The 13,139-nt window shown below is 44.5% G+C and overlaps 1 protein-coding gene across 2 annotated transcripts in view; it reads right to left on the reverse strand.

The window, feature by feature from the left end:
- The window catches only part of TSC22D2 (TSC22 domain family member 2), a 38,377-nt gene extending 25,744 nt beyond the window's left edge, over nt 1-12,633 (reverse strand). Inside the window, exon 1 of one of the 2 annotated variants that reach the window (XM_083613243.1) lies at nt 9,603-12,633. In XM_083613243.1, coding sequence (XP_083469369.1) covers nt 9,603-11,557 — 1,955 coding nt within the window. In that variant the 5' untranslated portion in view covers nt 11,558-12,633. The remainder of the gene's footprint in view (nt 1-9,602) is intronic. The other variant, XM_083613244.1, reaches the window with a different exon arrangement.
- Nucleotides 12,634-13,139: the final 506 nt, after the last annotated feature.

The raw sequence follows: 13,139 nt of genomic DNA on the forward strand, positions 1-13,139 counted from the left end.
CTATTAAAGCTTACAGAAAATCAGAGTCAATCAACACCAACACAAAACCCTTGGTTAACATTATAATACAGAACCAGATTTTCAATTATGCCTTTCTAATGGTTTTTTCTGACACTGTAATAGCAGTATTATCTTTAAATTCTGTTGGTACTCATTATGTATAAAAACTAATTGAATGTCTATGCACATAGCTGAAAAAATGCAAGTTAATCAACCTCATGTTTCCATCAAGCACCTTGAGTTCAAGCCATGATGCAAAGGAAGATCCCAGGAAGGGGTTCAAGCCCGAATCTGCACTAACTTCAAGCACCGTTTTGGCAGGGACTGGGTCCAGCTGGGAGCTCCTGAGTGAAGAAAGATCCCAGCAGGGCTTGCAACCGTCAACTAATTTAATAGGCACTAACTACATGTCCCACTTGGCAAAGAAAAAATTTAAGGTTCCTGATTGTTCCCTTACAGCCCCACAGCTGATGGCATAGCTGGGGAGGGGGAGGCTTCATAGACCCAAGCTAGGGCTCCTATCGAGCCAAACTAGGCCTTTGGGCAAGAAACTCCACACTGCTGTGCTAAACCATAGTTTAGTGTTACATCTGAACAAAGACATTCATATCCATCTGTTTTTCCACTGACACTCTGAATTCTATGCCTTTATTCTTTCAAAAAATGCTCAAAGCATCCTACAGTCTAATTATGGGTGGATAGTGAGTACTCTGTCCATGTCTCATTTCCTGCAACCAGTGTCTGTAATCAGGAAAAGCAGTCTCTTTTCCAGCTGGCTGACTGTTCTATTGTTTTTATGAAAGCATAACTCAAGAAGCCAGATGTTCATAGTTGTCATCTCTTGATTTGGGGAGGGGGATTTACCCCATAAATAATTCTACTAACAGTGATTACTGAAAATGCTGGGGAACTACTCACCAAAATAGCAGAGGAAGAGACCATTTAACCTTCCAGCAGAAAAATCATGGGATTCATGGGAAATGGCTAAACCGAGTATGAGTACAAACTAAGTTTAGTTTCTATCCAAATAACCTGTATCTCACTGCTTTTTCATAGAAAGTTAAAATGGTGTTTCAGTGTGCATTCTCAATTTAAAATGAAAAGGGCTATCCATATTTGTATTCTATTTGTGCTTTTGGTTTCACACCCAGTATTTATTAGAGGAACAAAAACCTAAGCATATTCGTTCTTGTTGCACTTTTGTAAGCAGTCAGCAGAACACTTCAAGTAGACACAACGCACCGGTTTTTGTTTTATTTTACTTGTTAAATTCCCACGCCAAAATACTTTCCATTGCCTGATACTGTTGTTGTCCAAGCTGTGTTTCATAGAATAAGATAGACAGTGAGCTACTGGTTTAGAAGGCCTAATAATGTAAGAGTCCCTCAATAAGCTATAATGTGCCTGAACATTAAGTTCACATGGTAAGAACGTTTATGGCACAGAACCCAAGGTCCTGGTTTTGACTTTTGAAGTCATAAATAATTTGGTAATAGAACTCCTGAAGAGGTCCTAATTATTTCTCTCCAACTGAGGGGAGGGCATGGAAATCCTAATTGGTTGTTGCCTCAAGTTATGAGATTTCTGTACCTATAAGACTTGGGAAAACCAGGGCCTGGATCTCCCTTCTTTGGGCTGCACTGTGGTAGCAGGAGCTAAACCTGCAGAAGGGTGGCAAAAGTAAACATTTGGTCTTGAGGCTTTCAAAAAGGAACTAGTTACCGAGCCCTCAGGGTGGTTTAGGTAAAAATAATATCTAAACCAAACAGAAATATAATCACCTTTTTCTACATGTCTGCTGCAATAGCTGTTTTGTTCGTCTGGAGGAGACTTTTCTGGTCTGACCTTTTTTTCTTCCCAATGGGGTGGGTGGGAGAGAACACATAATGCTCCCTCTAATAGCAAACTCAGGTGGTGAGCACCCACTGAATTGGCCACAGAGAAATAATAGGGAGGGTATCAGCATGCTTAGGGGAACCCTGAATTTGCAGAATTATTTGGTTTTTACAAAGTCTAACCATAACTTCAACTACACATGGATTTCAAGGTGGTGTACACAAAATACAAGTATTAATACAATGTTAAAAACAATAAAAATTAAAACCTAGTGGAATATAAAAGAATAGTCATTCAACCAGCCACTAAAACAATGCAATAAATATTACAAGTCTGGTAAAATAAACAGTCTTAACCTGGCACTGGAAAGCTATTAATGTTGGTCTTATATCCCAAAGCCAGAGTGTCACCACCAAGAAGGCCCTCTCCTTTGTGGATACTTAACACACTTACAGATGGAACTTTAAGAAGCACTTCATCTGTAATCAGTGAAACATAAAGACATGTAGGCCAAAACCTTGGAATCAGCTACCGGTCACACAGATTTTAAAATACTACTGGCTCCATTGCTCTACCTCTAAAACTGATTCCACACATGACTGATACGAGCACATGGCATGGCCTCAGGCCTTTCCTACAACCCCACAGATGTAGTGTGCCCCCCCCCAAGAACTGGCCAGTACAGAATATTGTAGAATTGCTGCCAACTCCCAAAGAGACAGGACACACAGCAGGCTACTGGCTGTACTAACATTCTAGAACATACATGTATAAATGGTACCCATCTATTAAGGAAAAGGTCAAAGGATCAAGAGAGGGTGAAGTGAAATACCAATTACTAGTTTGTTAATAGTACTAGGGGGACAGGAGGCCTAGAAAATGTGAAATTAGTCTTTACTTGTGACTTGCTCCTAAGTACAATATCCTCACAAGCTTAGGACATGTCTTAAAGGCCTGCCGGAGACAGACACTGCACACTCCTATTGTGAAGTAATGAATCATTGCAATCTTTTGTTGCAAGTCTCACTTGTATCTATTTGGTGATGATGCTCTTTGGCATAAATCAAAGAGACACATGAAAAGCATACAACAGCAATTTGAGGGAAGGGTTCTAGTAAAGGGTTGAAGCCATTTTGCTATACAACTCTTTAACCTCCTGTATAGCAAAATCCCATGGCATCTAATGGGACCTGCCCCATGTTAAGCATGCCCCAGTATTTTGATTTATTCACATCAACAACAGAATGGTTATAAACGCACTCCACACAAACTGCCTACCTGCCAAGGCATACAGGCTCAAACCCACCCACAAAGGATTTATTCAGCAAACCTGGATGTCTTGGGGACCTTTTTTGCTGCTAACTAATCATACAGAATAAGGTCTGAAAGCAGGCCTATTTCTTTTTGCTGCTGTTACTGTTTCATTTCCTCCTTCAGCTGTTTATATGGCTCTGCATTTTCTGCAAACACTTTTGTGTTCTAGCTTGCCTTTCATAAACTAGACTGGTTTTCCAAATGTTCCACTCCGGAAGGCATACACAACACCTTAGTGTGTGAATAACAATCCTAGTCACAAGTACAACAGCTCTCATGTTGGTCAGCACTAAGCCACTGATACTCAAACTGTTTTGGGGGGTACCCTGGAGTTGGCTCAAAAGCTTTTCAAAAATGCTTCAAGAGCAGCAGTAACTTTGAAATACAGCTAAAATATAATGGCCCATCAATATTGCTAACCTTCCACTGCAATGTGCAGCTGCCAGACTGCTGCCTACTTACTAGGTCACGCTCAACTCAACTGGGGCAGCAACAAGGCATAACAAGGCCTGCCTCACGCCTCACAAAAACCAACTAGAGCTGTAAAATATGCCCCAGATTATTTTTTTACAATGTACTCTGGTTTCATAGCAAACATGCAGTAGGCTCTCAGCAGTCAACAGAAAAGCTTTCCCTGAAACTAGTTTTCAAAATGCTGCTTCAAGAGATCCTGCTTCATTTAAAGTATGCATGTTGACACCCAAGATCCATTTTTAAAATGAATATAGAAAAATTGGTCTGCCAAGCCAAATAGAGTATTTGAAATATACAGCAATATTCCCTTGCTCAAAAAAAAAACAACAAAAAACCGAGAACAGTCTTAACTATTGTCTGATATTGAAACACTAGTTATGTCTTTATGTTAGGACATAGATGGCTGGGAGAAAATAGCTACATAGTTGTGGCACTGGTACTAAATGTTATTAGATGTTCTTAAAATAAAAGGCTCAATGTGTGCATCTGAGCTGCACAAGATGATGTTATTCTAATAACCTGAAGATAATATTTCTCCCTGCCAAAAAGAAATCTGACACAGCTTTAGCAAAGGAACCATAATACTACAAGACTTCCCTTGTTTTGCTGCTTGAAGTTTTCATTTCAATGCAGAATTAGCTCACTAAAGTCTGTAAAGCAGAAAAGGGAAAAAGCTTCTAGAAAGTTGGCATTACAAGATAAGAATATAATAATTTAAACTTTTATTTTATACCAGATTACTTCAACGCTTGCAAGCATTCTGCACCCTTCTATTTGATTCCATTGCACTCCCTTCAATCACTCCCTCCACATAGGCCCCAGAACTGAGAACTGGAACCTCTGATACTAATATTTCAGACCACCCATTTTAACAGTGACACTTTTAAAGGATTGCATTGCTCACAGTGTGCATTCATACTAATTGCACTCACGGATCAGAAGGTGATTTTAAAGGAAGCAGTCTTTAACTGCTATAGAGCTGAATTTACATAGTAAAATTAAGAATTTGTCATCCACTACAGATTTTATTACCTTTGTTTCTATTTTACATCTACACTTTTAGATGTGAAAGAAGAATGAAGCAGCACTGCATATTGTGGGAATGCTTCGGGCCTATGCAGGATTCCCACTTGCATTTGTTTCTGGTCCACATCCACAAATCACTTCAACATGGCAAACTGCTATTTTAGAGGCTGAAATTATGAAAGCCTGTAGCTGTTCTGAGCATGCTCAAGAACACAACTTTAAAGGATGGAATTCAGTAACAGCAGGATATGAGCAGTACCTACTGTTTTCAATTTGCATAATCCTTTTATTCCCCCTCCCTTCAAGTAAAGCATATAAGAGCAATGCATAAAGAGACCCTTATCAATGTTGATGCTAATGCAAGGTTTTGTTCTATTATGAAAGAGGCCTCAAGAGCTCAGTTTTACCATTTATAATACTTTATCAGCAACAATTAGCACGCTATACAAGTAAGCTTTTTCATAGAACAGAGAGAGATACTCTATGAAGAAATCCTTACAATCAGGTTTTCAACAATCCAGCGGCTGCTGTGGAGACTTCACAATTGCAGCTATTCATTAGAGTGCTGGACTACAGCCTGCACAGTTCACACTGGTCAGTTATCTATCCCTTTTCTAACCAGTCTGGTAATATTTGCACCGGGTATCTGCCAAACATGTAGGAGGCTTAAACAAGCTTTCCCAGTGATGTATTCTTTCAAGAGTGGCAACATATTTCTCAAGAGCCAAAAGTATAGTAATCAGCTAGTTATGTTTTTAGAAGTCTAGTGAATGTTTGGATTTAACAGGATTAAAAGATCTAAGGTTTCATTTTTACCAGTTTAATTTATGCCAGTTATTAAAACACATCTGAGGATTTTGTCATCTGAAATGCATTAAGTATTTACTAAAATAAACTCAAAATGGTAACTACAGTATATATTCTATTAATATGGCATCATCTAGCAGTTCACATTCATCGCTTATTAGTTTCTGAGTCCAACATGGAGAACAGATTCTATATATTGTGACAGCTCTGCAGCTTAAAAAACAGTCTGGTTTTCTGGATGTACAATATTGCCAGAATATTTTGTATATTAGCAATTTGGAACTCTTACTTTTATACTAGATACAGTAAAGGACCCCTGGACGGTTAATTCCAGTCAAAGGCGACTTCAGGCCGAGGGAGCCGGCGTTTGTCCACGGACAGCTTTCCAGGTCATGTGGCCAGCATGACTTAATTGCTTCTGCTGCAACGGGACACCGTGACGGAAACCAGAACGCACGGAAACGCTGTTTACCTCCCCGCTGCAGTGGTACCTATTTATATACTTGCACTGGTGTGCTTTCGAACTGCTAGGTTGGCAAGGGCTGAGTCATAGGGATGCCAATCGTAAAGTCGGCGGTTCGAATCAGCACGATGGTGGTGAGCTCCAGTTGCTTTATCCCAGCAACTTGTATACTACACAGGCACCAACTAATTATGAATTATTTCTGGAATAAAAAGGAGAACTAAAATACAGAGGCACCAAATTAAAGCATCTCCAAATGTAGCTTTTGAAAACTTTGATTGGAGACTTGCTAGAAACAAGTAATTTAAAGAGAACATCCAATAACACTTACCAAGTCACATAATCTAGCAATATTCCCAGCAGGACCAAGGCCTTGGGCTGTTTCATACCAATTCCCAAGTTAAAGACTACTATTCACGTTTTGAAGGTCCTAGCTGCACCACATTCCTGATCCATCCCAATATACATTAGTTTACTATATAAAAGTACTTAGAAGCAGTTCTTGAACTGGTGCTGGAGCAAGGAAACAATCTGTTCTCCTGGACAAAAAATATTAATACAAGCAAGAGCCTCCACCATGCATTAAGAGCACAGTTTGAAAACTTGATACCGTCCTCACCAATATTAAGCTGCTGATATGTTCTGTATTGTCATTACAAGCGTTACTTCAATGTAACACCTTTTATGACTCATACAGAGGTTAACTGAACTGACAGCTAAGTAATTTAATATGACTACAAGAACATCAATAAAAGAGGCCTCACATTGAGATAATGGGTTTCTCTTGCACATTCCATGTTGATAGAATCCTCGTGGAGGCCAAATCCAGAGTTAATCTCTGGTACCCATACAGTAAGTAATTTGAAATCCAAACACAAGCCAACTCCCCCTTTTTATAATTTTCTGCAAAATGTTTCTGCCTAACATTTCTCCTGTATATTTTATCTCAATTGTCAACACACAAGAAGCTGGCCGAAGGGGCCCAGCAAGCCACTCTTCTGTTGCTGAAGAAATAAAAGGGGGGAGTATTTGAACAGTATGTGAACACCCTCTTAAGCATGCTGTTGTTTCTTCGAAGAGGCCTGTCATAAGACAGCTGAAGTGTCCCACAGACATTTCTAGTTGTACACAATGCCCCACAGAACTAGTTTATTTGCATTTGGTATAGCCCAAGGAATTCTGCTATACTGTACTGGTCACTGACAAAATAATCCATGTATGTGTGTCAGCTCAAAAAAGTTTTGCTTCAAGTAATATTATTTACACACATTATTCCACAATACCATAATAAACGTAACTTGCATACAGCCTTTAATCAGTACCACCAACTGAAGAACAAAGCCTACAATTCGAAGCAAGCATCCTAAGACTAAAAATATCCTCAATAAATGTGATTAGGATTGCACTATACATGCATTAAAATTTCTTATCAATACATCAGATCCAACCAAATTTAGCACACCCACTTAAAAAATAGTATGTCAGTGGGTTGCATTCAATGGCTGCACAAGTTGAAGGCAGACCATGCAAGCACTCTTATCGCTTCCCTTCCTCGCCCCTGCAACTCTTGTACTCTCCAAAACCCCTGTTCAGAGGGAACTCTGTTGTATGGGGCAGCGGTGCAACAGAGAGTATTGCCTAAAATCAGGAAGAACTGTGCACCAGAGCAACTCCCCAGATCCCTCTGCACAATTTCAGGCTAGTTCCTCCTCACACTGCATAGTATGCAACACAGATCCACTGTCTGAGAGATGCAACTCTCCAGAGGTTTCTCAGGGAGAGGGGGAGAAGAGAAAGATGGATTGCACAAGTCACTTTTCACTCACACTACAACTCGATATTAGCATCAGGCTTAATACCAAAGCTATCCCTTTCCCCCCTACCAAGTCCATTTCCTTTATCTTGAAGTTGAAGCGAGGATGTTTATTTAATAAGACAAAATACGATATATACCTCCATTAGCGGTGGTTTCAACTTCAGTAAACCATAGCAAAATCAAGTTAGATGTAATACCCAATTGCTAATGCTATATCAATTTCTGCAAAGCGGCAGGTGCCTGTTCTCTTCTGTATTTAATCATAAGTAGATTTGTTGACAAGTAGAGATCATACCTATACTAGGTTACAATTTCCTCAAGTAGAGAATTTCTACTTGATGCTTACAACTCAAATGTAATGGAATACTCTGATGCACAAGGCAATTTCACATGCTATTTTAAAGACTTCAAGAAATAAGCACATTTTAGGGAAAGTTACTCTACACTTTAAATTAGCACCAACAGTGCAATCCTATACACATCTACTCAGAATTAACCCTTAATTGGGGCATAGTCTCAGATAAACAGGTATAATAAGATTGTGGCAAGAGATGACTAAGGATTTCCATCCCTATGCTACTAAATTTACAAAGAGGAACTCTTACAGAGCTAGGCCAGAGGTTAATAGGACAGTCCTCTCACTTCTACGAAGGAAATTCAGTCATTTCCCAAGGAAAGTGTTTGCATCTTCTGCCCCTCTCATTGTGCTACAGTACTGTTCTGCTTATTTCCTTCTACTGTGCTTGTACGAATAAACATTTTCATGTACAGTAAGACTCTTAATGAAGTGGTGTTTTTTTTTTTAAAAAAAGTTATCAATTATTTATAGAATGTTTAAGGGCTACATTTCCAAATTTGGTTCTTTACCCAAAGAAACAGAGCCCATATGAAGTGTGTTACCCACACAACTTTCCCTAAAGAGAGGGAAAGCCCTGTCTTTGGTTCTGTCCACAGCAGCAGTTGTTAACAAGAATTGTGGAACAGCACAACTTTCCTTGAAAATCCTGAAGCCCTTTACGATGCAATTCTATACATGCAAACTTGCAACTTACACCCAAACAAGTTGCTTTATAACTCGCTTCTTTTCCATTTAAGCATGCTAAAGCTACAATCCTAAATACACATCATGAAACAAGTCTCACTGATTTCATGGGACTTGTCTCTGAATAAATATCCCAAGTTTATACTGTTATTCACCAATCTCTCAAAGCTTGTTCCCTTTATAATAACCACACACCTAACAATGATAAAGCAAGGGTTCTATTTAAAAACAAGTAATGTGATGCCATGGCTAACTTGCTTACTTTTTCCTATGAAGCACATTTTGTTAGTAAGCTTTTGCAGCCATTACACTGAAACTGCTGAAGAAAACATGTTACAAATCTGCCCACTGAATTACACACACCCATTGATAACTATGTTTCCATTGCTGTCATGTATATGTATTCAACATTAACAGAGAAAAGGTCTGGATTTATTCAGCTAACATAGCTCAAGTTAAACAAGTGCATAGCATAAAGACTAACTATATATCCAACTTGTGCTTTAAACAATGGAAGAGAATAACCTTACTTCAAGTTATCAATTGTGATGGGCTTGTAAGTCCTTGTAACTGTTTTTTCAAGACTACGGAAACAGTGATTTGCTTTTTGTATTCAGCTTAATATTCATAGTCTCATTTCCTTAAGTTCTTCCTTACGGTGGTTTACACATTTTTGCTACACAAGTAGTTTAGTAGTGAATCCCCTTTGTCACATCGTATGTCACATCTTTGGAAGAGATTAAGACACTTAAACTTGATAAATAAATGCTGTAAGAGTGTCTGCAACTAGACACCTGCATAAAAAAAAGATAGAAGATAAATACCTGTCTTCATCACCATCAACAGGAATAGATATGCCAAAGACAGAGCTGGCAAGACTGTTCATAGGAGTAGTTGCAGGTAAATTAAGAGGGTTTGCTAAAGTGTCCGGAATAGGTGGCTTCACAAGAAGTTTATTTTCAGCAAGAGAAAGTGGTGGTTGAGGTAGGGGTTCAGATTTTCTTCTAGTATCATCAATCTGGCCTAAAGGTTGATTTGGAAATTGTCCAATGTTAGATTGTGGCAGATTTGCAGGTACATTGGTTGTGCCTTGCATTAGTGGAAGGCCAACATGTTGCTGGACAACACTGGAGCTCCTACTGACAGATGTATGGCTGGTCAGCTGGGACTGGACTAAAGTAACAGGGGCATTTGGCATAGTAACAGAAGTTGTAGACACACTGGGCACACTAGTACCCGGTACAGCTGCAGGCACATTCTGAACTCCAGAAACTATACTGTGAGGAGCACCAGCCACTTGACTGCTTCCACCCATTTGCTGCTGAGTCATAGATTTCTGTTGCACAACCCCCGCATGGCCAATGCCTTGCTGCACCACACCTCCTGGCTGAGGAATGACAGTCTGAATTGGAGTTGTCAGGCCACCCTGCAATAGCCCAGATACCTGTCCTACAGTTTCACCAGTTTGCGAAGAAACTCCCATCACTGGTGCTATGGGTGAGGGATTTGGACCAGCTATTTGTGCTGCTGGAAGACTGGACGCTCCAGTGCTCGGGACAGAACCTGAGATGGCCTGTTGAGTAGCTCCTTGAGACTGCATTACTGTCATATGTTGAATGTATTCCGGCTGGGCAGGAGTTTGGGCTGGCACCAGATGCACTGGTGGAATCTGCGACTGAGAATAAGCAAATTGCTGAGTCTGAGCCACAGGTACATTAGCTTGCTGTACCTGCTGTTGTGGCATAGGCAAACCTGTCTGGGCTATCGCTACATTCGAAGGTGGCATGCCTTTCCCATTAGGTCCAGCCTGTCCCATGTTCTGTGCATTTACCTGTGCCTGGGTCTGCAGCGGAGGCCCCATCATTTGCTGGCTCGCCGCTGTAGCCCCTGAATAGATTGGCTGAGCATTACTGTGAGGCACAGCCCCGCCTATGGGCTGCTGCCCAATGACAAAATTGGGTTGCTGTGGAGAGGGTTGGTTTATTTTCTCTGGCTGGAGTAGCTGTGACACAGCAGCAAGAGAGCTGTCAGCCAGGGAGTCGGGGCCATGTGCCAAAGTTGCAACCCCCGAAACTATCAAAGAGCCACCAGTAGCACCTAGGCCACTATCCCTATCTTGAACAGCTTGTTCAAAAGTACTGTTGTGTCTAATGCAATCCCCAGTCCTGGCTAAAACGGCCCCGCCCTCGGAGTCCCGGTCATAGTATTCCATACACGTCCATCGCCCCCGTCTATAGGGCTCTCCTGTACCGTGGTCCAGCTTAATCACCCTGAAGCGGGAACTGCATGCGGCGGCAGCCGTTAGAGGCATGGCTCCAGAGCCAGCAGCTGCCTGCGCAGTGCTGCCTCCTGCTGCCGCTGAAGAGGCCGGGGCGGCAGCCGCTGGGAGTACCGCGGAGCTCCTGGGAACAGCTCCTCCGTTGGCGGTCGGCACAGCAGGGGAAGGCGGCGGCGGCTGGATCCCTCCGGAGGCCGCGGCGGCGACGGCGGCAGCAGCCACTTGCCCATCCAGGAGCAGGTTGGGAGAGACTGTCCCCGGGGTCTCTGCGTCGCCCACGTTGTTGAGGGTCTCCTCGGAGGAGCTGCGCTCGCAGACATCTTCGGGTCCGTAGTCGGTGGCGCGGGACACGTCGAAGATCTCGGAGGAAACGTCCTCGGTGCGGGATTCATCCGGGTCGTCCAGGCTCTCGGTGTCCTCCGTGATGCTGCTGGCCACCTGGGCCGTCGTCACGCTGGTGATCTGGAAGCAGCTCTTCTTCTTGGCCGGCATCTTGGACATGGTGCTTCCCCCCGGGAGAATAAAAGAGGACAAGTCGTCGTCGGGGGAGAGAGAATGAGGATGGGGGGTTCCGCCCACCTGCCCTCGCCGGAGGAGAAGAGAAAAGCAAAGAGCCAAAAAATGAAAAGGCTCGGCGGAGAAGGCAGAAGTCCGAGCCGGCCCTGGCGCAGCGGAGGGGAGGATCACGTTCTGTCTACAGCGCAGTCGCCGGCGGTATCGCACATTCCTCCGGCCCTCGCGACGCAGCCCCGGCTCAGCAGGCGGCCACCACCAGGCCTGGGGTTGGCGATGGGGGGAAAGGGAGAGCGAGGCAGAGGAGAATGGAAGGGGGGCGGCGGCCGAGCTCCTCCTCTTCCTCCCCCCGAGTAAGGCTGCGGGCCCCTCGGCGGGCGGGCGGCGCCACCTCCTCCTCCTCCTCTTCTTCTCCTTCTTCCCTCAGCAGCGCCCCGCCGTCCCCCTTTCGCAGCCGCGGCTCTCTTCACACAGCCGGCTGTGGGCTCCCAGCGCCGGGGTGGCGCTCTCCGCGGGGGTTTCCGGCGAGACCCGCGGTCCCCGAGGCGGGCCCAAGGCCGCTAGTCCGTCCGACGGGTCTCGGGGAAGAGGGGCGGCGGCGGCGGCGGCAGCCGGCAAGTGAGGCGCAGGCCGCCCTGCCTCCGCTGTCTACCTGGAGATCAGCACCAGACGCATCTTCTCGGGAGGAGGGAAGGAAAAGGGGGGAGGAACCAGCCCGGCTCACAGCGGCCCCCTCAGGCGGGCGGGCCTCCTAGACGCGGCTCCCTCGGCTCTCTCTGCGCCGACGACGGAGGAGCCGGCCGGGCCCTTTTCCCTCCGCCTCACACTCTCTTCTTTCTCTCCCCCCTCCCCCTTCTTTAAAGTCCGTGCGCGCTGCGCTCTCCAGCGCTGTGCCGAAGGAGCTGAAATTCAAACTGCTCACTCCCCTCGCTCAAGATGGGGCTCAAATGGAGCCGCGAGGCAACCTGGGAACTGGAGCTTAAGCCGCTGCTACTGCGGCAGCCGACACGGGGGGACCGCCTCTTACGCACAGGCGCGCTGACGTCACCGCCGCCCGGGCGCGCCTCCCATCCTTCCCCCCGCCCTCCCCCAGGATGAAGAGGTTCTGTCCTGGCCACGGAAAGGGGGCGGGCGGAGGAGACGAGGCGGTCGAGGAGAGGAAAGGGGCGGGGTCACCGCCGAGGGGAGAAGAAAAAACCCCTCCCCCCTGAGATCGTCATTTCAACCGTTTGGAATGTTCCACTCGCCCCGTAGCAGCCCCCCTCCTCCTCTTTCTTCACTGCGGGCTTGGTACCTTCCGTCGAAGGAGAGGGTGGGGGAGGGAATGGCGGCGTGACATCCTCCCCCCGCCTCAGCTCGCTCCATTTTGGCGAGGAGGCTGAGGTGGTACTTTGCTCAGTCTTTCTCCGTGCGAGGCCGAGAAAGGGAGGCTCAACGGCGGCTGCCGTAGCTTTCGAGTTACGAGAACGTCAATGTGCCAATGACAGGAACAGGATTATTTTTATATATTTATATATATTACGTTGAGAGGCACGACGCGCCCTATTACTAGAAACCTTTTACTCCCTGA

Source organism: Podarcis filfolensis (assembly GCF_964270895.1).
Source record: "Podarcis filfolensis genome assembly, chromosome: 5".
NCBI classification, from domain to species: domain Eukaryota; kingdom Metazoa; phylum Chordata; class Lepidosauria; order Squamata; family Lacertidae; genus Podarcis; species Podarcis filfolensis.